At 43.9% G+C, this 27,079-nt stretch overlaps 1 protein-coding gene across 1 annotated transcript in view; it reads left to right on the top strand.

Moving 5' to 3' along the window:
* Positions 1-27,079, top strand: part of IPO9 (importin 9) — a 194,319-nt gene that overhangs the window by 19,915 nt on the left and 147,325 nt on the right. Inside the window, exon 2 of the mRNA XM_065403806.1 lies at positions 12,590-12,651. Within this exon, the coding sequence (XP_065259878.1) occupies positions 12,590-12,651 (62 nt within the window). The remainder of the gene's footprint in view (positions 1-12,589; positions 12,652-27,079) is intronic.

Here is a 27,079-nt window from a genome sequence, read left to right as displayed (position 1 = left end):
TGACCAGGGCAGGATGATACAGTTCTGGGGTTCTAGGCTGGGGTGTTGAGGGTATTTTGGCTGGAGCCTCTCTATTGTTGGTTCATGCAGTGCTGGCCAGAGCATTCGTGACACAGCTGGATGTGGCCCCTGCCTGTGGATGTTCGTGTGAGGGCAAGCTTGGAAGGCTTTGCCGCTTGTCACAACGCCATAGTGTGAGAGGGAACCCAGATTGGTAAAACAGAGGGCTTAGTAGTACCCCAGTTCCAGGTTGCACCCTGGGTGTGTGTGTGTAGGGGGAAGAACCCATCACACTGTCTATTTACTTATTTTAGAAAACTTATTGCTTTTGCCATGTTAGCATATCTTGAAGTTTGCTGCGAACAGTGGCCCTGCATAATTTTATTTTTCTTTCCTGTGTGGAATGGTGGCCTGGAAGCAGTGGTAACATCTTTACTTGTATGATAAGCTCCACTCTGGAGAATGTTAAGAATGTATCCTTTATATTCTGTGCCATATAGTGAGAATTTGATCTCTTTCCTGTTGTTTTCAGTGGAAGACACTTACATTGCCAAAGTCTTTCCTTTAGTGTCTATCAAATGGTTTGTCTTGGTGTTGAAGGGTTTCTTGTACTTGGGAATAATGTTCTTGGCAATCATTTCCCATGGAAGACAATAAATTGAGCTTCAAATTTGTGTTGATAACCAGGGATTGGTGGGTTTGCTAAATGTATTGGGGTTTTTTTTGAGCGTGTCAGTTTATCCTCCCATTTTTGTTGCTATTTATACAGTTGTATTAGTAGTTTTGGATCTTTGCCTTCCATCCAGCTCATCTGGGACCTGTGATCCTCCATGTGGGCTTCTACATTAACCTTGGTAAGTAGTAGGATTAACTTCTTACATAGGCTTTGCTGTACCAGTTTTGATCTAGTCTGGCATTCTGCCTTCAGAACTGTTCAATATCTGATCCTTCAGAGGAAGGTGAAATAGGTCCTTGATACATCTAACAAGTTTTCCTACTGCTGGGCACAGGTGAATATTGTTTTTTGACCCCTGTATGATGTTTGGTTATGCTTGGAAGCATGGAATTTGATTATATTTCTTAATCTGCGTAGGTACAAGTAGTTAGTGGTCATGAAACAATCCTATTTACTTGGAGTCAAGAGCAGAAGTTTCTTTCTGGTTCTCATCTGAGATTTTCTGGATCTCTTCCAGTATAGTGTAAACATTGGCCTTCTGCAAAGGAGAGCCCTAGGAGGATCAAGACTCGCTCCTGGGCATGTGGTGTTCACTGAGCCTAACTGATGGAGCTTGCACTCCGATAAAGGCCAGTTATGCAGTGTGTTTTTCTATTAGCCATGTTTTTGGTTTCACAAATACTCTTGTAAACAGCGTGCAGTTGAGGTGTCTAAGGGTATGCCTCTAGCCTGAATGGCTCCATAATTCTGCTAAGAACTCCCACAGCACATGTCAGCTTCCTTTGGGTGGGAAGCCCCACCCTGCTGAGGATATCTTAAGCACTAAACAAACATCCCATCAAAGTAGTGCAGTATCAGATTCCCTGAAAGAGGCATAGGCTAGCTATACTTATTTATACCATTCTTCAAATTCTGCTTGTCATTTTTATGTAGTATGTATTTAAAATAAAAAGGCTTGTGGGGAGTGGAATGATGGATATGGGACTGTCTGGTAGGAGGTACAAATGCTTGTGATTGAATCAACAAGAAATGTGAAGGTCATTCCGTAACTATTGTGACATACACCTCTACCCCGCTATAATGCGACCCGATATAACACGGGTTCGTGTATAGAGCGGTAGCAGCGGGGCTCTGGCGGCGCTTTAAAGGGTCTGGGGCTTCGGCTGCTGCGGGGAGCCCCGGGCCCTTTAAATCACCGCTGGAGCCCTGCTGCTGCTACCCTGGGGCTGCGGCAGCTGGGCTTGCCGGTGATTTAAAGGGCCTGGGGCTCCGGCTGCTGTGGGGAGCCCCGGACACTTTAAATCACCGCTGGAGCCCTGCCGCCCCTACCCCGGGGCTGTGGCAGCGGGGCTCCACCGGCGATTTAAAGGGCCTGGGGCTCCCCGCAGCGGCCGGAGCCCGGAGCTCTTTAAATCACCAGGGTGATATTATAACGGGGTTTCAGCTATAACGCGGTAGGGATTTTTGACTCCCCACGACCGCGTTATAGCGGGGTAGAGGTGTATTTAAAATGGCAAGGAGTCTGGCGGCACCTTAAAGACTAACAGATTTATTTGGGCATAAGCTTTCGTGGGTAAAAAACCACTTCTTCAGATGCATCTTTAAGGTGCCACCGGACTCCTTGTTTTTGTGGATACAGACTAACACAACTACCCCCTGATATTTAAAATGGCACACTTGTGGTCTGTCATGGGTACAAACTGACGAAATTAAAACAAGGATTTGATCTTTATATTTCATGGGAGAATCAGTAGCAATTCCATAATTACAAGGTTGGGTTCACTTTTTTTATGAAGTGGAGTTTCGTTCTGTGTTGATCAAAAAGTTTTTTTGTATTATCATAATTAGAGCACTCATTGCTAGAATGCAAATGTAAATTTTTTTGAAAAGCTTAAATATTAAGAAGTTAGGATTTCGTTGCCAGACATGGTTTTGGCTTGTTGTATGCCACAAAAGAGAAATTATTATTATTAATGTTCATTAATCTTTCACAGTAAAGTGTGGGGACTTAAAACTCAAAAAAATTAAGTAACTTCATTTTAAAAATTCCCAGTTCCTTCTCTTTATATATTCCCAAACAAACAAACTGTTTAGATGGAGTTAAATTGAGATTATGTATGTTTTACCATTACAATATTCATCATAGTAATCTTATTATCGTGCCCCAAAACAAGGATTATAAGGCACAGAAATTCAAAGTTAGGGTTAAACCTAAAATAAATCCAAATATATGAAAGCCTGAAGATGGGCAATTAAGGCACCCAAATAACCTTAACTCTGTTCTGTAGTGATGCCATAGGAGAAAACCTTTAAAAATCAGTTTAATTTACTCTGGGGCCACAAATACTAAAATACCTTAAGCATAATCATATGGTTTTTTTTTTTAAGTGTCACTGTAGGGCAGAATTGAAGTTGACTTGTTTAACCTAAGGTTAAACTTAAAAATATACATCCAAACTATGACTTCAGGGGTTGGTAAATACTTGTTTCTGGGATAATTACAACGTTCTTGGAGATTTTTTTTTAACCTTTAAACTGTTCATATATACTCTCAACATTAACACCAGGTTAGCAGTTTTTTGTCTAGAAATTGCCCTGGTTATTAAAAACTTATTTAAAATGTCATACAAACAGAAGTCCCAAAGATTGCTGCCATGTGATATCTCCAGTGAGTTGAAGATATTAAAAATACTGATTTTTTTTTTTTTAAAGTTTTTAGAGCCAGATTTACTGTTACTCTGTGTCTGCTTTGCATGACTGGAACAGTGCAAAGTAGCTGCAGCAAACTGGTGAATCTAGTTCTTTAAATCAACTGCAAATTGTTATCTGGGATATGGGAATAACTTTTTTTACATTTTTTTTTAAATGCGGGGGTGGGTGGTGGGGAACCAGGGTATGAAACTCTGGAATTTCTGTCTTAGTTGTGTTTTAAAAAATAATAATAATAATAATTATAAAATATATCTGAAAGGTCAGAGGCAGACTGGGTAAAAGGGCTGGTGAGAGTGGGAGGCTGCTGGGATGACTAGGAATTACCAGCGTTCGGGGATGGTGGGGAGAGAAAATTCTTGGGGAGCAGGGGGGTTCAACAGTGACATATTGGTATGGGAGGAGGGCAAGTGGCGTGTCTGGCACCTGGAGTAAAAGAGGGTTATGTGCAGCAAATTGAACAGTAACAGACTGCAGATACTGTTGATGATTGAATCAATATTGATGATTGAATCTGGTGATATTCTGAAGAAAAAGAGCTGTCAACCATGCTTGCAACTGTTTCTATTGCTTCACGCTGACTTAGGGCTTGTCTATACTTACCGCACTGGTTCGGCGGCAGGCAATCGAACTTCTGGGTTCGATTTATCGCGTCTTGTCTGGACGCGATAAATCGAACCCAGAAGTGCTCGCCGTCGACTCCGGTAATCCTGCTCGGCGCGAGGAGTACGCGGAGTCGACGGGGGAGCCTGCCTGCCGCGTCTGAACCGCGGTAAGTTCGAACTAAGGTACGTCGACTTCAGCTACGTTATTCACGTAGCTGAAGTTGCGTACCTTAGTTCGAATTGGGGAGTTAGTGTAGACCAGGCCTTAGACATTGAGGTTTTAGAGTGATAATCCTGGACTCTTTTTATATAGATTCACCAGTGCCTGTAGGTTTCTATGCCTTTTTAACCAACTGTTCAAACAGCGGTAAAAATCTCTAGATTAATAACTAATCCAGGTTTCTCCCTTTCTTCTCTGAGAAGCTGTCAGTTTCTTGTCACTCCAAAAATGTGTCACTTCAGGATTGTTTAAACATTCAGCAAAAGGAGCAAGGCACCTTATTTGTGGCACCTTAGAGACTAACAAATTTATTTGGGCATAAGCTTTCATGGGATAAAACCCACTTCATCGGATGCATGCAGTGGAAAATACAGTAGGAAGATGTATATACACAGGGAACATGAAAAAATGGGTGTTGCCATACCAACTCTAACGAGACTAATCAATTAAGGTGGGCTATTATCATCAGGAGGAAAAAACCTTTTGTAGTGATAATCAGGATGGCCAATTTCCAACAGTTTACAAGAAGGTGTGAGTAACAGTAGGGGAAAAATTAGCATGGGGAAATAGTTTTTACTTGTGTAATGACCCATCCACTCCCAGTCTTTATTCAAGCCTAATTTAATGGTGTCCAGTTTGCAAATTAATTCCAATTCTGCAGTTTCTCATTGGAGTCTGTTTCTGACGTTTTTTTGTTAAAGAATTGTGACTTTTAGGTCTGTAATTAAGTGACCAGGGAGGTTGAAGTGTTCTTCGACTGGTTTTTGAATGTTGTTGTTCTTGACGTCTGATTTGTGTCCATTTATTGTTTTGCGTATTCTTTTTTCTCTACGCTTAAGTCATTTACTGGACTGCAGCTCAGATATGTATTTTCTGAGAAGCATTAAAAATAACCAAGTCATCACTTGGGTAAAGGGACTAGATGTATTAAAATCTTGTGCTACTTTAATGTTGGCATTATTGTGAAGACATGCTTTCTCCAGCTCAGCCCAACAGTAGCAATGTTTGGTTTTCCCAAACACAGTTAAGCTAAGGTAGGTTCATTCACAATGTTCTGATAGCTTTATTCTGGGTCTTTCAGGATATCCCACAGTCTTCCTAGATAGGACTTCAGGGAAACAGTTACAGGGTGTGTGTTTGACAAGACTTGAGGTGTTACCAAACACAGGGTGCCCTTTGGTGGTCAGCCTATGGTCCCTCTTTTTCTCTTCTTAAATAATTTTGGCTCAGGAGAGGTCCATTTTAACAGTCTGGCCTGTTTGACAAAGCTGATGTAGGCTAATAAGGTCAGGGTCAGAACATGGCCCACATTTCTGATGAAGACTTGAAGTGATACAATCAGAACACAAGTTGTTTCTTTGTTACCGTCTCACCGTTCCATGAGAGAGCAAGGTGTCTCTCTTGAATTCTTGCAGTTGTTTGCTGCTGCTTTGGTCATGAAAAATCCCATAATATTCACATGCAAAAACATCTTGTCTGTATCCGTTTGAAAACAAGTTCTTACTATAAGTCTTGTAGGCTTTTCCACTTCAAAGTATGGTCAAGTATCTTGCTTTTGCAAGTTACTTTTTAAAGGCCTCTCTGAGTTTGGCCTCGGGATAGCTTTATGTGATTTGTCTTCAAAGTTGTAATTTCTCTAATCAGCCTCTTCAGGGCCAGGGGTCAGTTTTTTTGGGGGGGGGGGGAGAAGTAGTGGCATGCTTTTGAACTGCCCACAAAATAAGTACCACCAGCGTGATTCAGCACTCAGCAGATTGTCCAGTTGTTAGATATGGTTGTGCATGTTGTCTGGGTTCCTTGAGCTTTGCTTCCCTTTATTGGAGTTCATTTCCTTGTACTTGATTTTTTTGCCCCTTGGTGGATCTTGTTTGTCCTTCTTGGCTCTCCTTTTGAGGGGACCTCAGATGCCCTGCTGGACTCCGCTAGGCTACTTAGGACTGACTCCTCCTTGATTGTGGAAGTGGGGAATAGAGGCAAAGCCAAAGCCAACTTATGGTGCCAAAAGGTGCTCTGACATTAGTTAGTACCTTATAACATTTTGAATAAAAAACATAATAGAACAATATAAAAATTAACATGGCATATATTAAATGGATTACGAATCGGCTAATGGACAGATCTCAAAATGTAATTGTAAACGTGGAATTGTCATCGAGCAGGTGTGTATCCAGTGGGGTGCTGCAGGGATTGGTTCTTGACCCTATTTAACTTTTTTTTTTTTATCAATGATCTGGAAGAAAACATAAAATCCTCATTGATAAAGTTGGCAGACGACAAAAATTGGAGTGGTAAATAATGAAGAAAAGTCACTGATACAGAGTAACCTGGATCGCTTGGTAAACTGAGTGAAAGCAAACTCTATGCATTTTAATACAGTTAAATGTAAATGTATGCATCTGGGAACAAAAAATGTAGGCCACCCTTACAGGATTAGGGATGCTATCTTGGGAAACAGAGGGATAGTTCAGTGGTTTGAGCATTGGCCTGCTAAACCCAGGGCTGTGAGTTCAATCCTTGAGGAGGCCATTTAGGGATCTGGGGCAAACATCTCTCTGGGGATTAGTCCTGCTTTGAGCAGGGGGTTGGACTAGATGACCTCCTGAGGTCCCTTCTAACCCTGATATTCTATGATTCTATGACTCTGAAAAAGATTTGGGGATCGTGGCTGATAATCAGCTGAACAAGAGCTCCCATGTGACACAGTGGCCAAAAGAAGTAATGCAATCCTGGTATGCATAAACAGGGGGATCTTCAGGATTGGTTTCACCTAGGACTGCTCATGGACTGCCCACAAGCAGAGAACAATCTAAAACAGTTACCACTGTGGCCAAAGCCCCATCTCAATATATCAGCATCTCAGGTTGAATTTTTTTTAAACAACTTTGGCAAAAAATGGTTCAGGCATTTTCTCAAAATAAGTTATGTTGTTTTGCCCATGTTAATTCTTATGGCCTTTTCATTGAGAAACTCTAGTGTCTCCATCCTTTGGAACAGGGGGGCACCGTAGGGTCAGAGGTGCCATTTGCTGTCACCATAAAAATTGACCCAAATTTGGCTAAGTTATTTCCCTCTGAAAACAGCTGTTTGCATATGCTCAGTAGAGGTTTGTTAAAGGCTGACAGTTTAATTCTCCAAAGATTCCATCTGTATTGAGTGAGTCCAGCCCAGAGCTGCAGGGGCCTGAAAGCTGCTATTTTTTTTTGCTTCTGTTTAACAATAAAATTATATACTGTATAGTACTGTACTGTACCGTGGTGGGGAGGTGCCCCTGGCTTACCCCACACAAGTCTTCCTTGTCTCTGGAAGACTCTGGATGAGTGGCGACTAATGGCTTTATATAATCAGATACCTAGTATGTGAAGTCTGATTGAGAAAGGAAGAGATTTTATAGAGACTTATAAAACTTGTTTCTTTAACAGCTAGTTAACTCCAAGGAAACAGTTGGAAGTAAATATCTTTGTTAAAGATTGTATGCCTCTGCCCCATTGATTAAGGGCTTCCAGTACTATCTGTAAAACAAGAAAGAGAAAACTTGATATTCCTGATAAATCTAAAGGAAAAACACAAGTTGAGAACACCTTTTTAAAAAGATACCTTTTCAGTGTTGTCTTTATCCACCACAGAGAAGCTAAAATGGCACAGACTCAATTTTTTTCTTTGCACGTTGCTATTTAAGAATTTGAGAAGAGGAGGCAGAAATTTTATACTGAAATTGCAGTCATACAAAACACCCAATATAAAATACACCTCTACCTCGATATAACGCTGTCCTCGGGAGCCAAAAAATCTTACCACGTTATATCGAACTTGCTTTGATCCACCGGAGTGCGCAGCCCCACCCTCCCGGAGCACTGCTTTACCGTGTTATATCCGAATTCGTGTTATATCGGGTCGCATTATATCGGGGTAGAGGTGTAGTAAGCATATTTAGCTAGAAATTCAGATTTACTGCTATCAGAACTTTTCCTGGTTCCATGGTGCTTTTCTGCACATTGGTTGAATTGGATCTTATCCTCCCCATCTCTTCATAAACTGGCTCAGGGGCTGTCATACTTTTTCAAAATGTATAGCATATCTTACAAGACAATCTACCACAGGGGTCGGCAACCTTTCAGAAGTGGTTCATTTATTCACTTTAATTTAAGGTTTTGCGTGCTGGTAATACATTTTAACGGTTTTTAGAAGGTCTCTCTCTATAAATGATATAACTAAACTACTGTTGTATGTAAAGTAAACAAGGTTTTCAAAATGTTTAAGAACCTTCATTTAAAATTAAATTAAAATGCTGATCTTACGCCGCCGGCGTCCTCAGCCCGCTGCCGGCCTGGGGTTCCGTTCACCTAGGCCGGCTGCGGGCTGAGCGGGGCCTGTGGCCGTGACCCCGACTGGCAAGGGGCCAGCAGCCAGAACCCCAGGCTGGCAGTGGGCTGAGCAGGGCCAGCAGCCGGGACCCCAGCTGGCAAGGGGCTGGCAACCAGAACCCCAGACCGGCAGCAGGCTGAGCGGGTCCGGCGGCCGGGACCCCAGACCGGCCGCGGGCTGAGCGGCTCAGCCCGCGGCCGGTCTGGGGTTCCGTCTGCTGGCTCCTGCCAGCCAGGGTCCCAGCTGCCAGCCCTGCTCAGCCCACTGCCGGTCTGGGGTCCCGGCCTTGCCCACATAGAGTGGGTACCTACCTTCTCCCTGGTTCTGGCCCATTCTCTTCCTCTCTCTGCACTGAGCTGAGGGTAGGGGTGCACTGAGCACAGGGCTGGGGGTTAAGGAGCAGGCTGGGGGTTGGGGTGCAGGATCTGGCTAGGAGCTAGAATGAGGGAGGGGGCTCAGGGTTGGGGCAGGAGGTTTGGGTGTGGAGCGCTTATCTGGGCAGCTCCCATTTGGTGCGAGGGGTGCAGGAGCTCCCGTTTGGTGCTCAGGGTGGGGATGTCGGGGGTGCAAGAGTCAGGGCATGGGATGTGGGGGGGCCTGGGTATGTGTGGGGAGTGCAGGAATCAGGGCAGGGTGTGTGCAAGGAGGGTGCAGGAGTCAGGGCAGAGGGCTGGGGGTGCAGGAGTCAGGGCATGGGGTGTGGGGGGGCTGGGTATGTGTGGGGGGTGCCAGAGTCAGGGCTGGGGTCGTGGGGGGGGGGTTGCAGGGGGCTGGGGTGTGAGGGGGTGCAGGGGTCAGGGCAGAGGGCTGGGGGGTGGGCTGGGATCGGGGGGGTGCTCCCAGCCCCCTGCCCTGAGCGGCTCACGGCAGGGGGCTGGAGGTATACGCCCTGATTCCACCCCCTTTCCCCAAGGCCCCGCTCCTGCCTCTTCTCCGCCTCCTTCCTGATCTGAGCAGCGAGGGCGCTGGGGCTCCTCTTCTCCCCTCCCTCGCAAGGGCCATCGGCGGCAGGGTGGGAGAGGAGGCGGGGCACGACACAGCACGCTGGGGGAAGAGGTGGGGGAGGGGGAAGCTTGGCTGCCGGCGGAGCCTGCCCTACAGCAGCAGCCGGCAGGGCCAAGCTTGCTTCTGCCCCTGTCAGAGAGAGCGGTAGGCGGGGGGCGGAGAAGAGCAGGCTGGGCCGGGCAGATTTTTAATGGCACGCTGTTGCCTGCCAGGGTCCTGGCCGTCAGCCCCGCTCAGCCCGCTGCCGGGGTTCACAGTGTGCCATTAAAAATCGGTTCACGTGCTGTCTTTGGCACGCATGCCATAGGTTGCCGATCCCTGATCTACCATGTATGCTTCTCCTCCCATTCATGATTGCACAACCTGTCTCTGACTATATGATGTCCTCATGGCAACTACAGTAATTTCTTACATAGTGCAGTAATAGGAAAATATTGGTGTATTTTAAATGCTGTCTTCTAGTAGATTTTAGCATCTGGAAACAAGGAAAAACGGAGTACTATGATCACCCAACCCCCGTGCATCTAGACCTCCCATACGCAGACACCCCTGCCAGGCCTCACCGTGTACATCCAGAACTCCCCTAGCCAAACCCCACCCCATTGAACCTCAACCCCTGCATCTGGAGCCCCCCTGCACGCAGACACCCTGCCTCCGGACCCCCACCCTTGCACCCAGACCACCCCCCACTGAGATCCCTGCACTCAACCTCCCACCTGATGCCCCACCCTGAGCCCCCATATCCAGACCCCAACTAGCTGCACCGAGACACCCACCCCACTGAGCCCCACTCCCTCAGCACCCAGACCCCCCCCAGGGTGACCAAATGTCCCAATAAAATAAGGACTGTCCCGCGTCCTGATCAGTGTACAATCAGGACGCTATTTGTCCCAATATTCAGGTAAGGAGGCGAGTTGGAGGGAGGCGCCGACTCTGTGGGTGCACCCACGGGGAAAAATCGCAGCCAAGCTCCCCCCTCCCCCCAGCGTGCCGCATCCCCGCTCCCCCCCACAGCACTTCCCGCCACTTAACCGTTGTTTGGCAGTGCTTAGCGCTTTCCAGGAGGGAGGGGGAGGAGCGGGGATGCGGCACGCTCAGGGGAGGAGACAGAGAAGAGGCAGAGCAGGAGCGGGGACTTGGGGGAAGGGAGTGGAATGAGGGCGGAGTGAGGGTGGATGCTTGGGTGGGAAGAGGTGGGGGGGTGGGCGAGCACCCACCCAGCAGAGGGGAAGTCGGCGCCGTAGGGGTGAGTGGCAGTTGGGGGACTGAGGAGGGACGCAGCAAGCCAGCAGGGGGTCGGGGGAGGAGGAAGGGCACGCGGGGGGAGGAGGGGCAAGTGGGGAGGGGGCGGGACCTGGGGCAGAGTGGGGGCGGAGCCTGGGAGGAGTGAGGGTGGACTGTGGATGGGGCTGACAGCACCCCAATGTGTCCCGATATTTTAGTGTTGTGATCTGGTCACCCTAGACACCCCCCCCCCCCCCGCTGAGCCCCCCACACCCAGATCCCTCAGCTGAGCCCCAACCACTTTCACCTGGAAGCCCCTGCAGAGTCCCATTGCTGCTGCACCTGGAAACCCCCCCCCCATGAGCCTCTGTGTATCCAGACCCCCCACACCTAGACCCCCCCACTGAGCTGCCTGCACCCAGATTGTCCCACACAGAATCCTCTCACCCCACACCTGGATCCCCCCCACACTGAGCCCCTCCACACATGGATCCTGCCTGGTGAGCCTGCCTCCCTGCCCCACACCTGGTGCGCCTGGCACAGAGGGGCAGGGCCCCAGGATGTTTCTGGGGCAGGCCCAGGCCTTGTGCTGCATCAGAGTCGGGTGCAGGGTGATCTTCCATCTTTGTGCAGAATTTTTAATTTTTGGCACAGAATGCCCTCAGGAGTAATGATCAGACTGTTCTCTGTGGACCACTGGAGCAAGTTCTTCATGGACTGTAGTCTAAGGAACCTATCATATAGCTATGGTCCTACCAAATTCATAGCCGCGTCACAGATCATGACATCTGGTCTCCCCCCTGATATCGGGTCTTTTGTGTACTTTTACCCTAAACTATACAGATTTCACAGAGGAGACCAGTGTTTCTCAAATTGGGACTCATGACCCAAAAAGGAGTTGTGTGTGTGGGGAGGGTTACAAGGTTATTTTAGGGGGGTTGCGGTATTACCACCCTTCTGCACTGCTTTCAGAGCTGGGTGGTCGGAGAGTGGCGGCTGCTGACTGAGGGCACAGCTCCGCAGGCAGCAGTGCAGAAGTAAGGGTGGCAATACTATCCCATGCCATCCTTACTTCTGCGCTGCTGGGGGCGGTTTGCCTTCAGACCTGGGCTCCGCTGCTCTCTAGCTGCCCAGCTCTGAAGGCAGTGCCACCGTCAGCAGCAGCGCAGAAGTAAGGGTAGCAGTACCACAACCTTTTCTCCCCCCCCACCCCCCCAATAACCTTGCGATTCCTCCGCAACTCATTTTTGGGTCATGACCCCTACAATTACAACATCCTGAAAGTTCAGCTTAAAATAGCTGAAATTATGAAATTTACGATTTTTAAAATCCTATGACTGTGAAATTGACCAAAATGGATCATGAGTTTGGTAGGGCACTACATATAGCTCCATCTGTGAATCTTTTTCATAGCTTCTGTGCAGGTGTTCACTTAATGTCATTGTTTGCGCATAAGTCTATAGTAACTTAAATTGGTAACAAAATTCTTTTTTTTGTCCTTACAGTCTTTCACTTAGACTAAAAAGCAGTTATAAAAAACTCTGTTTGAGAGGGGGAGAATTTGGATGCCTTCAATTCAGCAGAGAAGCTACTCTATGGGGCTGTCTTCTCCTTCATGCATATAACTCACTTTGTCAGCATTGTGCCTTCCAGAAGATGCAGGCTAAAATCCTTTTGTGATTTATACTGTGCTGTTGGCTTAAATCTCTTGATGCGAATGTTAATTCTATTCTTAGTCTCAATTAGATATTCTATTCTTAGTCTCATTTTAGATATTCTTTCTTGCAGAATTTGGCGTTCATTTAGCAGAACTGACTGTAGATCCCCAGGGAGTATTGGCCATTCGTCAGGTGAGTCTTCTCAAGCATGCTGTAGAGAAGAGTTGGATTATAACTTTTGTTGGTTTATAAACTGTCCACTCATACTTCCTTTTTTAAAAAAAGTAAAATTAAATACTATTTCTCTAGAAATCTAATATATAGGAGCATGTAGCAATGAGAAGTGATTAAGTGCTGAGCACAAAAACAATTTATAATAACCAAAACTACATAATAGCTTTTTTCGGTAACTGATTTGAGGACTGGGGAACTAGTGTGGGGATGTGGGAATGGGAAACATTCTCTTGCTGGCTTGTTCTATAGCAGACTGTTTTTGCTATTTATATGTGCAGATGAGAAGTCATAGGTATTATTTTCCAATTAGCATTACTCCATTTTCTTTTAAATTTGTTTTTGTCAAAAATCACATGACTATTATCCACGTGTGACTACCTCTCATCATAATGCTGTTCAAGCTCAGTACATGTGGTGCTCGGACACTAAAGTGGTGATGGTGGTATAAGCACCTCTATAGAATAGAATCTATATACGGGGTGGCATCAGTGAGCAGGGTAACATTGTCTTACCATCTTTCTGTGACAGCTGGCTTCTAGAAATCCTGTTCCATTTTCATCCTTTTTGAAGATTTCCATGTTGGAGGGAATGGCATCTCATGTCACTTGTTACTGGATCAGACCTAGCATTGTTATGCTTTAGCAGATCTTTCCTGTCCTAAGAAGCTCAAGGCCCATTCTGCCAGAGTGGTAGCCAGCTTCTGGGCTGAGAGGGGGAAGCCTCTGTTCCTGAACACTGCTGAGCTACCTGGTGCTCAGTTGACACTTTCTCTAGGTACTGCCACCTCAACCAGGTATTACTGGCTAATGCTGCTTTTAGACATAAGGTTCTGAGATGAGTCTTGCCCATCCTATTGCCTTACCTTCTCCCTTAGCCTCTAACCACATATAGGGAGGAAAGGAAGATTGTCCAAGCACTGTTGATCATACCCAGCATGCACAATGGTTGTGGCTGCATCACAGAAAAACAAATTTCTTAAATTGCTAAATGTTTCCCATAATGAGATAATATCAGTGCACCTCCCAGGGTGGATTGGCTCAGCCAGGGGCTAGATGGGGAATGCAGGGGAATGTACTCTATTTCTGTAGCTTTGGAATATTTCCACTGAGGAGAAGTGTGTGGCAAGCTGCTAAGGATGGGGGTAGTGCCTTAAATGCTTCATCAAGTTTGTCCCCAGGCTGACAGCAGAGAGGGGACTTATAGATTGTACACATGGATGTTGCCACAACACAGAAAACACATAGCAAAGTAGTAAAAATCTGCTTTTGTAATGGTTTAAAACAGCAGGTCTCAAACTTTGCTTCCCATACTGCTTTCTTAAATTATTGTAAAGTGAATAGATGGAACATAAAGTTTACATGCTACAGGTGGTACACGTACCACAGTTTGAGAACCTCTGGTCTACAGGTTCATAGATAAGGCCAGAAGGGGCCATTGTGATAATTTATTCTGACCCCTTCTGCATACCACAGGCCATAGGAATTCCTTGAATTAATTCCTGATTGAGCTAGAGCAGATCTTTTAGAAAAAGATCCAGTCTTGATTTAAAAATTGCCAGTGATGGAGATTCAGCACAACCCTTGGTAAGTTGTTCCAATAGATAATTCACCTCACTGTTAAAAATTTGCACCTTTGCCACCCATGGGATCTTGTTATATACCTTTGTCTGCGAGGTTGAAGAGACCTTTATTATCAAATTTGTTCCTTGTGTAGGTACTCATAGACTATGATCAAGTGACCCCTTAACTTTTTTCTTTTGTTAAGATAAATTAAGCTCCTTTAGTCTTTGACTGTAAGGGATGTATTCCAATTCTGTAATCATTCTTGTGGCTCTTCTCTGAACTCCCTCCAATTTATCAACAAAGTATGTCAGTAGCGGTTACATCTGTGCCAAATATAGTAGTTGTATGATCTCCCTATTGCTACTAGGTAATCCAGTTTAAACATCTAAGCATCACATTAGTCCTTTCAGCTATAGTGTTGCAATGGGAGCTCATGTTCAGCTGATTATCCATCATGACTCCCAAGTCTTTCAGAATCATTGCTTCCCAGGTTAGAATCCCTGATCCTGTAAGTACAGCCTACATTCTTTGTTATGAGATGTATGACCTTTCAGTTGGCTGTATTGAAACATGTATTGTTTGCTTGGGCCCAGCTTACCAAGCGACCCAGATTGCTCTGTATCAGTGACCTGTCCTCTCTATTATTTGCCACTCCCCCAGTCTTCGTCACCTGAAAATTTAATCAGTGCTTAGTTTGTTGTCTTCCAAGTCATTGATTAAAAATAAGTAGATTAGGGCCAAGTACCAATCTCTGCTGGACCCCACTAAAAACACCTGCTTAATGATGATTCCCTGTTTACAAGTATGTTTTGGGACCTGTCAGTTAGCCAGTTTTTAATCTATTTAATGTGTGCCATCTTCATTTTGTATCATTCTAGGTTTTTAGTCAAAATGTCATGCAGTACCAAGTTAAATGCCTTACTGAAGTCCAGGTATATTACATCAACACATCATGCATCGGAAGAAGTGGGCTTTTACTTACGAAAGCTTATGCCCAAATAATTCTGTTAGTCTTTAAGGTGCCACAGGACTCCTTGTCGTTTTTGTGGATACAGACTTAACACAGCTACCCCTCTGATACTGTTACCTTTATTAACCAAACTTGTAATCCTTATCTATCTAGTCAAGTTAGTTTGACAAGTTCTATTGTCCATGAACCCATGTTAATTGGCGTTGATTATATTACCCTCCTTTAATTCTTTATTAATAGAGTCCTATATCAGCTGCTTCATTGTTTTGCCCAGGATCAATGTCAAGCTGACAGGCCCGTAATTACCTGAGAGGTGTCCCATTTACCTCTTTTAAATATTGACATGACATTAGCTTTCTCCCAGTCTTCTGGAATTTCCCCGGTATTCCAAGAGTTATTGAAAATCAACTTTCAGTCCAGAGAGTTCCTCGGCAGCTCTTGTAAAACTCTTGGAAACAAGTTTTCCGAGTCTGCTGACATAAAAATGTCTAACTTTAGTAGCTGCTGTTTTGTAGCTGCTCTGTGAGGAGAGATTAATAAGACTGGGTCTTTTCCAAGAGACAACTAAGGGGGGATATGATTGAAGTCTATAAAATCATGACTGTGGTGGAGAAAGTAAATAAGGAAGTGTTATTTACTTGCTCTCATAAGACAAGAACTAGGGGTCACCAAATGAAATTACTAGGCAGCAGGTTTAAAACAAACAAAAGGAAGTATTTCTTCCTACAATGTGTAGTCAACCTGTGGAACTCTTTGCCAGAGGATGTTGTGAAGGCCAAGACTGTAACAGGGTTCAAAAAAGAACTAAATAAATTCATGGAGGATAGGTCCATCAATGGCTATTAACCAGGATGGGCAGGGATGGTGTCCCTAGCCTCTGTTTGCCAGAAGCTGGGAGTGGGCAGCAGGGGCTGGATCACTTGGTGATTACCTGTTCTGTTCATTCCCTCTGGGACCCCTGCAATTGGCTGCTGTCGGAAGATAGGATACTGGACTAGATGGACCTTTGGTCTGACCCAGTATGGCCGTTCTTATGTTCTTATTAAGCTCCTCCTGAGTTACTATCAGAATGGAAAGTATTGCATCGTATATGACATGGCTACATAGTTTTTTCCCAATTTCAGAACAGAAATATTTATTGAACACTTCTACCTTGAAGAATTGCAAATTTCAGGCAGCTCAGTAATTAAGATGATGTATAGTGCTCAGGTTGCTAGAAGTTCAACTGTGTGTTGAAGTGGCTATGGCTAATCACAAGGGATAAAATTGAATTGCAGATTCTGAATGGAACTTTGGTAGCTAAAGTCTATAAAATATGCTACAAATCTACAGCATCCCTATTCTGCCAGCTTTATACCCGGACAAGAATGTCCCATTTCCTTTTAAAGTTTAATATGGACAATATTAATTGTCACAGTTCAGGTCAGCTACACCTGTATTCTTCCTCCGTAATCACTTGGGGGCACCCTCTTTAAGCTCCCAGCCCCTCAGTTGTCACGTCTCTTGCATGGAGACCTGTATTTCTCTTCCTCCTGACCAGGGTTTTCCAGGCTGTACACTTCCCTCCTACAATGAGTTCCTCAGCAAGTCAGACTTCCTAAGGAGTCCTGCTTTGCATGCTCTTCAGAGGCCATAAACAGTGTAATTGCCCACAGGTATAAGTTGGCACACAGCTCTTTTTAAGCGAGCACGCTTTTTCTTAAGGTGAAAGCATTACAGAAAAAACATAATAAAAACAATAAAAAACCCTACATGCATGCTAATAAGCTTACCAGAGATCACCCCCGATTCAAATAAGGGCTTTGGCAGGTGATCGATCCTTCAAAACCCACCAAAGGGTTTTCCAAGGTTACAGGTTCATAAAGTTCATTCTTGTCTAGCTCATTGTTTCAAATGGTCCTTTGAAGCTCTGACTCTTCCCAAGGTTTGCATTAGTCACGTCTCTCCCCTATAGAAGTTACATACAATTCCACAATAATACATAAACTTTGTGTTTTTAATACAATGGACTTCAAAGTCTATTTAAACTGAATTCAGACAGGATTTTTAATGATAATGGAGGAAATTGCCATATCTCAGAGTCAGGGTTTAGGGCTGGAAGGGACCACCAGATCATCTGTTCTGATCTCCTGTATATCATAGGCAACCAGCACTCTGCATTAAAGTCAGCAACTGGAATTAGACCAAAATATTACATTCCCCGGGAGACTAGACTATTATGTGCTACAGGCAGAGAATAGGAGGCCCTCGCAATGGCATAGAAATGATTAAATGAGATATACCCAGAAAATCCTGGAAAGTGACCCTCATCCACACACTGCAGGGGAAGATGAATCTGACCTGGGGGAAAATTACTTCCCAACCCCACAAATGGTGATCAATCAGACCCTGAGTATGTGAGCAAGAACTAGCTAGCCAAGCACCTGGGAGAGAGACTACTTGGTGCTATCTCAAAGCCTTGGAACACCCTGCCTGGTTTCCCATCCCCAGTCGTAGCCATCCCTGATGGTGATAAAACTCCCAAAATACATTGGTGGGGGGTGGGGATAACCCTTCATGAACTCTGCAGGTGCCTAGTTGAAACCATGAAGCACGAGCTGTTAGAAACAAGACACAAACTGAAAGTGAGCCCCAGGGCTGTTGAACCCTGCCGCCTACTGTCACAAGCAACCCCGTCATACAAGTGCACTCAAAAAATTTGTCAGCTCTTCTAAAACTAATTAAGTTGTTTGCCCCCACAACTATTTTTTTGGGGACGGGGAAGGGGACAATTTCAGAACTTCACCTCTCTGATGGTTAGAAATCTTCTAACTTCCAGTCTGAATTTGTTCATAGCCAGTTTATATCCATTTGTTCTTGTGCTACATCAGGGGTAGGCAACCTATGGCATGCGTGCCGAAGGCGGCACATGAGCTGATTTTCAGTGGCACTCATACTGCCCGGGTCCTGGCCACTGGTCTGGGGGGCTCTGCATTTTAATTTAATTTTAAATGAAGCTTCTTAAACATTTTAAAAACCTTATTTACTTTACATACAACAATAGTTTAGTTATATATTATAGACTTAGAGAAAGAGACCTTCTAAAAACGTTAAAATGTATTACTGGCACGCAAAACCTTAAATTAGAGTGAATAAATGAAGACTCGGCACACCACTTCTGAAAGGTTGCTGACCACTGTGCTACATTGTCCTTGAGCTTACTTAGCTCTTCACCCTCCCTGATGTTTACCCTGGCCCCAAAGTATTTATAGAGAACATATCCCCTCTCAGCCTTTGTTTTGCTAGACTAAACAAGCCAAGCCCTTCCAGTCTCCTCTTATAAGATAGGCCCTCCAGTCCCCTAATCATCCTAGTAGCTCTTCTCTGAACCGGTTCCAGATTAATTTAATCTTTCTTGAATATGAGTGATCAGAATTGTACACAGTATTCCAAATGAGATCTTACCAATGCCTCATACAATGGCATTAATATTTCTTTCTCTCTCTCTCTGCTGGAAATGCCTTGCCTAATATTTGCTAGGATCATATTTGCCTTTTTCATAGCTGGATCACATTGGTGACTCAGTCTTCGTGTGATCGACTCCCACCCCCAGGTCTCTCTTCCTCTGTTACTTCCACCTCATGAGCCTCCAGCTTGTAGCAGAAATTCTTCTTATAAGTGCCTGACTTTGTCACAACTGAATTTCATCCCATTTCTGTCACTTCGGTGTTCAAGGTCATCCACAATGTCCTGTATAATATTTGATCCTCCTCTGTATTGAAGATGCCTCCCAACATTGTATCATGAGCAAATTTTGTTAGTAGTTTGCAGTGGTTTTTGTAGTTGTGTTGGGCCCAGGATATTAGATTAAGAAGGTGGGTGAGGTAATATCTGTTATTAGACCAACTTCTGTTGGTGAAAGAGACAAGTTTTTGAGCTACATAGAGTCTTTAGGACTGAGAAAAGTACCTGTGTAGCTCAAAAGCTTCTCTCTTTCATCAACAGAAGTTGATCCAATAAAAGATATTACCTCACTAACCTTGTGTCTCAAATTTCATTAGCGCACACCTACTTTTTGTGCCAAAGTCATTAATAAAAGTACTGAATAAGATTGGTCCCAAGACTGATCTTTGAGGAACTTCACTAGAAGCCTTCCTTCAGTCTGATACTTCACCTTTCAGGACAACCTGTTGCCTTCTGCCCTTTAGCCAGTTCCTTATCCAGCTTACAATGCTTGTACTGATCCCCATTTTCCCTTTAGCCATTCCTTATCTGCCTTACAGTGCTTGTACTGATCCCCATTTTATCTAATTTAACTAATAATTTTCTATGTGGTGCTTTCTCATGCCTTACTAAAGTCCAAGTGAATTTCCCTTATCTAAAAAGCAGTTATTGTCTCAAAGAAGGAAATCAGATTAGCCTGGCGTGATCTGCCTGTGATAAACCCATGTTGTATTACACCCCATTTACCTCTATTTAAGTTAATTTATTTCCTTCCTTCACAATTTGTTCTAAAGCCTTGCATACTACTGAGGTCAGACTAACAGGTCTGCAATTGCCCAGATCACTTTTTATTCCCTAAAAATAGGTACAACATTAGCTACTGTCCAGTCGTACGGTACTATCGTCAAATAAATAGCCTATTTAAAAATCATTGCTACCAGACTAGCAAACTCATGTGCCAGCTAAAGTTCCATATTATCATCCTTTTTGAAAACTACGGCAAAGTATTCATTTAGTTTTTGGGTCATACCTAGATTAAAGATAATCTCCTTCCCAGTCAGACTGCATAGTGGCCCAGCCTCATTTTTCCTTATTCTAAAAAAGTCTTATTTATTTTTATTTCCTTGTTGAAAGCTAATTTTGCCTAACTGCTAGCAGTTCCCACTTTATACATGCATTTTCTCATCTCCATGATGTAGCTTTTTTTGATCAACTCCTTTTTCCATTCCCTGTTTACTCCTAATAACCATTTTGTGGAGGCTAGTCATCCAGCTCGGTCGGGATCCTTTCCCTGCAAGATTTCCCCCCTTGCTTGGTGTGACCCATAGTGCCTGGGGCAGCCCTCACTGAAAATACCAAGGTCAGGGCAGGCTGCAAAAGGGAAAGCAGATTCTCCCAAAGACTGGTGGTTAACACTGAAGTTAAACTCTTCAACCAGTCACAAATTGTGCTTCTGATCCCCACACTGGTTATCAAGAAGCACACAAACAAAAAAGGAATCTCACAATCCCCTTTATTGCATTCCAGTTCTCTGGCTCCCAATCAACACCTAGGTCCAGTACAGTGAGAATCATAGAATCATAGAATATCAGGGTTGGAAGGGACCTCAGGAGGTCATCTAGTCCAACCCCCTGCTCAAAGCAGGTCCAATCCCCAATTAAATCATCCCAGCCAGGGCTTTGTCAAGCCTTATCTTAAAAACCTCTAAGGAAGGAGATTCCACCACCTCCCTAGGTAACCCATTCCAGTGCTTCACCACCCTCCTAGTGAAAAAGTTTTTCCTAATATCCAGCCTAGACCTTCCCCACTGCAATTTGAGACCATTACTCCTTGTTCTGTCATCTGCTACCACTGAGAACAGTCTAGATCCATTCTCTTTGGAACCCCCTTTCTGGTAGTTGAAAGCAGCTATCAAATCCCCCCTCATTCTTCTGCAGACTAAACAATCCCAGTTCCCTCAGCCTCTCCTCATAAGTCATGTGCTCCAGCCCCCTAATCATTTTTGTTGCCCTCCGCTGGACTCTTTCCGATTTTTCCACATCCTTCTTGTAGTGTGGGGCCCAAAACTGGACACAGTACTCCAGATGAGGCCTCACCAATGTCGAATGGAGGGGAATGATCACGTCCCTCGATCTGCTGGCAATGCCCCTACTTATACAGCCCAAAATGCTGTTAGCCTTCTTGGCAACAAGGGCACACTATCGGCTCATATCCAGCTTCTCGTCCACTGTAACCCCTAGGTCCTTTTCTGCAGAACTGCTTCCTAGCCCCTCGGTCCCTAGTCTATAGTAGTGCATGGGATTCTTCTGTCCTAAGTGCAGGACTCTGCAGTTGTCCTTGTTGAACCTCATCAGATTTCTTTTGGCCCAATCCTCTAATTTGTCTAGGTCCCTCTGTATTCTATCCCTACCCTCCAGCGTATCTACCACGCCTCCCAGTTTAGTGTCATCTGCAAACTTGCTGAGGGTGCAGTCCACGCCATCCTCCAAATCATTAATGAAGATATTGAACAAAAATATTGAAGTTATTTTAAAACTCTGCTCACATATAAAAAATGTTTTTCTGACCCCAGCCACGTTACCAGGTCATTATAGGTTTGGATCTTACCCAAAATATCACACTGCCAGCCAGTCCTTTAGCATCTAAAACTAAAGGTTTATTATAAAGAAAAAAGAAAGAACAAGAAGAGTTGTTAAATGGTAAAGCAGTCACATACATACAAAGACTTCAAAGTCCATATATCAGGTTAGCTGTATTTGTGAGTTTGCTGGCTTGAAAATCCCTCTGGAACACATCCACAACTTGAATGAGTCATTCAGTTCTTTGTTCGGAGCTTCAGTTTGTAGAAAAGTTACTCCAGAGGTAAGAAGCAGGATTGAAGACAAAATGGAGATGATGCAGCTGCCCTTTATAGTCCTTTTGCCATGTGTCTGGTACTTCCTTTGTCTCAAACACAAACTCAGAGCACATGGCATTGAAAGGCCTTAGAGTTTTCTCCATAGGCATGTCCCTGCATGCCTTGCTGAATCATAAGGTATAGTCTTTGGCTCCCTTCAATGGGTTCATTGTACAGCTGATGTCCCTTGATGGGCCATCAAGCAGGCCTACCGCTGATGGCATTTTGTCTGGGGGTGTCACCCAGAGAGACAGCACCAGTTTGGAAATACGGATATACCCTACATATCTGTAACTCATAATACAAAGGTGATACAAACATATAAACAAGATGATCATACTTTGCAAATCATATCATTTTCACCGACACCTTTCATGGCATATCTGGTCAGATTCCTTGCAATTTTACAATAATGGGATCAATGATAACATAAAGTGTCCCTCAGATTCCATACAGCATCACATTTGGGATGCAAATTTCAGATAGTTTTTTTTTATAGTTGATTTTAAGGAAGTGCAAGCTTTGTCCACTTTTAAGTTCTTGAGCTCTTCAGTTCAGTTGACTTCTTTAATTAATTCCCTTAATCTCCCAAAGTCTGCCCTTTAGAAATAAAAAATCAGAGTTGACCTGGTTTTGTTTATCCTTCCATTTAATTTAAACCAAATCAACTCATGATTACTCGATCCAAGGTTATTTCCTATGACCAGCTCTTCTACGATGTGCTCACTACTTACCAAAAGAAGTCTAAAATTGCATCGCCTCTTGTTGGTTACAGTGATGCTAATTCTAATACAAATATTTTACTACTTTAGTGGTTTTCATTTTACAAATACCATTTTAATACTAGGTGGCAAGAAAACCGGAAAATTTTAGTTGGGAGAGGTATAGCAGGGGAGGAGAAAGGAAATGGAAATAATCTTCCCTCTGCCACAAAATATTCTTTTGTATTAGTGCCTTTTAATCTCTAAGCATTTTACAACAAAATAAAACACCAAAATCTTATCATTTTCTCGTGTGGCTTCCTTGGTATTTCTAATAATCATAAATAATCTAGTGGAATAATTTTGTCACTTGTAATCCTGAAATGGGGAAAAATGATTAGATTTAGAATTAGACTTTATAGAGGTTCAGGCTGACAATGCTCTGTTTAACTCGTTTGTTTGTATTTTGGTAGCACCTGGCGCCAGTCCCATTGTAATAGGCAAAATTGTGCTGTGCACTGAATAACTGAACTCTTAAGGTACTAGCACATAAAAGGTAGCTGTATGCCACAAACAGATTGTGGATGTATCTAAGTTCAATTTGTGGCAACTGTCCACTTACATGGACATGTTAAACAGCCAGGTGCATTGAAAAGTTCTAATTCTCTAGCTAAAATGGCTTGTTTTCTGTAGATTAACTGTCCTAGATTCACTCCCTATGGATAACTTAGCTTTTAAGTAAATAAATTTAATTAGCCTGTGTGTGGTTAACTACTACTTTGGCCTAGGTCAGTAGTGGATGAAAAGTACATCCTTATGGCTGTTCGAGACATCTGTGAAATGGATCGGTGACCTTAGTCCAGAGCATAGTGGACAAGTATTAATATTTCCCCAAAACACCATTGCATTTAACACACTTGACAATCTCAGTATAGGCCTAGAGACTGTAGTCCTCTTGATCCTTGGAGTGTTCCTTTCTGATCAGGGTGGCATGCTGGAGGGTGGCGTATAGGAGCTCTGTTTTCTGAGCTGTACCAGTACAGTGGGAAGAACTTGTCTGCAAAGCTGCGAATCTAGAACTTGTTCACTTAATTTTTTTAATATAAAATATATGCTGTAACAGTGACCCTCTCACATATCTAAAGTATTCTGAGGGACCAGTACAATAGGTATGTGAGGTTCTGTGCCTCTCACAACTATCTCTGTTCTCCCAAAAAAAGTTCTGGAATTCCAAATGGTTTGGATCCTAGCTGCCTGAGAATCCCTTTCAATTAAGATCAGATGGATTGCTATTGCTAACATTCCACAGGTGAGCATTCTGGAGGCTGGGTGTTATCTGGTCTGCCCTGTCAAGAACATCAGCCATAACTTCATCACAGAAATGCTCCATTTTGGAATGGTCTGAGAAGGTATATTGGGCCAGGGATCGAGTTCCTGAAGAACAGTAGGCAGTATAGCTTGAGGGTACTGAAAGAGGACAAGAAACAGGGTTATTGTCTAAATTAGTTCATTTTTTTAAATGGAGAAAACGAGAAGCACAATTTTTTGTGGAATCTCAAGGATATAAATTGTAACATTTCAAGAGTGAACTGATACATTGTGAAGGGCATGATTCAGTCCTCATACTGATACATGCGACATTGGTGAGGCCTCATCTGGAGTACTGTGTCCAGTTTTGGGCCCCACACTACAAGAAGGATGTGGAAATATTGGAAAGAGTCCAGCGGAGGGCAACAAAAATGATTAGGGGTCTGGAGCACATGACTTATGAGGAGAGGCTGAGGGAACTGGGATTGTTTAGTCTCCAGAAGAGAAGAATGAGGGGGGATTTGATAGCTGCTTTCAACTACCTGAGGGGGGGGTTCCAAAGAGGATGGAGCTCGGCTGTTCTCAGTGGTGGCAGATGACAGAACAAGGAGCAATGGTCTCAAGTTGCAGTGGGGGAGGTCTAGGTTGGATATTAGGAAACACTATTTCACTAGGAGGGTGGTGAAGCACTGGAATGCTTTACCTAGGGAGGTGGTGGAATCTCCTTCCTTGGAGGTTTTTAAGGCCCGGCTTGACAAAGCCCTGGCTGGGATGATTTAGTTGGGAATTGGTCCTGCTTTGAGCAGGGGGTTGGACTAGATGACCTCCTGAGGTCCCTTCCAACCCTGATATTCTATGATTCTATGATACTGTCTCCTGATACAGCCTTGTTAATCTGTTACAGAAGTGCAGAGACAATGGTAAGTTAAAAATTATAATCTTTTTTCCTGTTTCATAAAAATTTCATATCTAATTGCCATATGGGGGGGGATGTATAGCACCCTTGCTGCAAAAGGCTTTTTCTCTCATTTCAGGCCTTTCATATTTTGGAAGACATAACCATTCTTATGGTGCCCTATTGGCTGACCAAACTGCTGGAGGGAAACCTGCAGTGTATGCAGCTGAAGTATTTAAACATATAGTGACCAAACAGCACATTTGTGAGTGGAGTGGACTAGTCAGCTATACAGAGTGGCCTGGAAAATATACCCTTCCCTGCAATGTGACTAACTATCTGGAATTCCTCCTTAGCTGCAAACATTTTGTGATCATCAGCCAGGATTGGGTCAGAATCCATGATGAACATGATGCTGTTAGCTCACACATGGCTTACCCTATTATTTCTGCACACAAACACTCTGAAATGTTCAGCTTTCCTACACCCCACACCTGGCACAGTTCTGGGGGAAAAATTGACATCCCACTCATACTTTGGAGAAATGATTTTGTTACCCACAGACTGTGTGGATTACCTCTAACTGAAATGGACTAATTTGGAAATAGAAGACTGTTTCCCAAACACATACACTGCCTTCACTGTTTACAGATGGTTCCATAGACCCAGGATGAGTGATTACAGAATGGCAAATTTCTTATTACTGAAAGGAAAACAAGAATGGCCCTAGCAACCATCTTGTGACTTAACTGTTGAAATAACGTTTACAGCTGTTTATGAATGTTTGAAATGCCATGTTGCCTTTTTGAACTCCATGTGATGGGGGTATTCCAAGGCGTTGTGATACAATCTGCCATTAGTGGCCACATGCTGGGAGCTGGGGCTTATCATTTTTGCATTACTTCTTACAGCAGAAATCCTTTCCGTTACTGTAATAAACTGTCAATTTTGAGTCATATGTTTACTGGGCTCGGTGGCGGCTTCTGTCTATCTCTGGTTTTCTGTAAGCTCAACGGATAGGGACCAAGCATTTGCTGTTGATCCTGATCCACAGCCTACTCTTGGACTGGTTTCATTAAATGAGTCACTCTATGCTCCTCACTGAGAGCCTGCTGCTGGCTCTCATCAGATATTCAAGGGCCAACAGGGACCATCCTGGCTGACCAGGTTGTCATGAAGCACTGCTGGCTCTGTGTTTAGTGCAGCATCCAGAACTCCCATCAGTTGTCATAAAATGGGAATGTTGTTGGCAAGTAGCTGAGGTGCAATTCTTATCTCTGGTCTTCCGGTACTTGCTCTTCAGACTCTTAATATGCTTGCTGCACTGGTCACCTGTCTGGAAAATCTGCAGAGGTGCCAGCTTTTTAGCTATCTGCTAGTACACATGGTCATTCCTGGTGCTTTTCCTGAAATACACAATTTACTTTGCCTTGCACCAGAGATTCACCAAAATTTGGCTGTGCTCCTGTAATCATGAAGCAGCTCACTTTGCAAAAGGCTTGTTGGTTTGCTCTCTTGCAAATCCAGGAGGCTCTCTGATACTGTGCTTGCAAATTGGTGATTAGAAGAGAATGGGTTAATGCTGACCTGATCTGCTGCTGCAAACTAAAGAGGAGAATGGCTTCCATTTTAATAGAATGGATTGCAGATTGTTGGGATAGAGAGGACTAATGAAGTTGTCGCATGGCATTGGGGGATACATCTGGTGGACTCCCAGGACCTGAGTCGAGCTGGGTTGCGTCTATACTGCAAAGCAATAGGGCTCGGATCTTGTGTCCTGGCTTGACCCATGCTCTGACCCTCCAGTGCTGCAAGGTCCTGGGACCCTGGGTTAGCACAATTGCAGTGTAGATGCAACATAAGCCGAGCTCAAGGACAGGCTTATGCAGCGTAGACATACCCCTTGTCATTCACTTTCCATGTTGGTTTAACAAAGGTAGAGGCTAGAGTGAAAGTCTGTCTAGTGTGATGCTTATGAACAAGTGTATTAAATTTTAGCAGCTTAACCCCAAAACTGATTACATTTTTATCAATACCATCCTCTTATCTAAATTCTACTAGATACCGAATAGAACTGAAGTTGTGTTTTCCTGTTTTTGGTTTAGTAAAAATTAGCAGTTCTTTAAAAAAAAAAAAAAAAAAAAGGGGTGGGGTGGGGGAGGTCTGGCAAACACAAAGAATAAAAGGAAATTTGTGTGTAATATAAAATGTCCTAGAAGCTTAGTTAAAATTACATCCTCTGTTTTTTATGTAGTGTAGTTTGTAGCCATGTTAGTCCCAGGATATTAGAGAGGCAAGGTGGGTGAGATCATATCTTTTATTGGACCAACTTCTGTTGATGAGAGAGAGAGA

This window comes from Emys orbicularis, chromosome 4, assembly GCF_028017835.1.
Source record: "Emys orbicularis isolate rEmyOrb1 chromosome 4, rEmyOrb1.hap1, whole genome shotgun sequence".
Taxonomy (NCBI): domain Eukaryota; kingdom Metazoa; phylum Chordata; order Testudines; family Emydidae; genus Emys; species Emys orbicularis.
The sequence above is the reverse complement of the archived record's forward strand: the minus strand, read 5'-3'. Positions and strand labels throughout refer to the sequence as shown.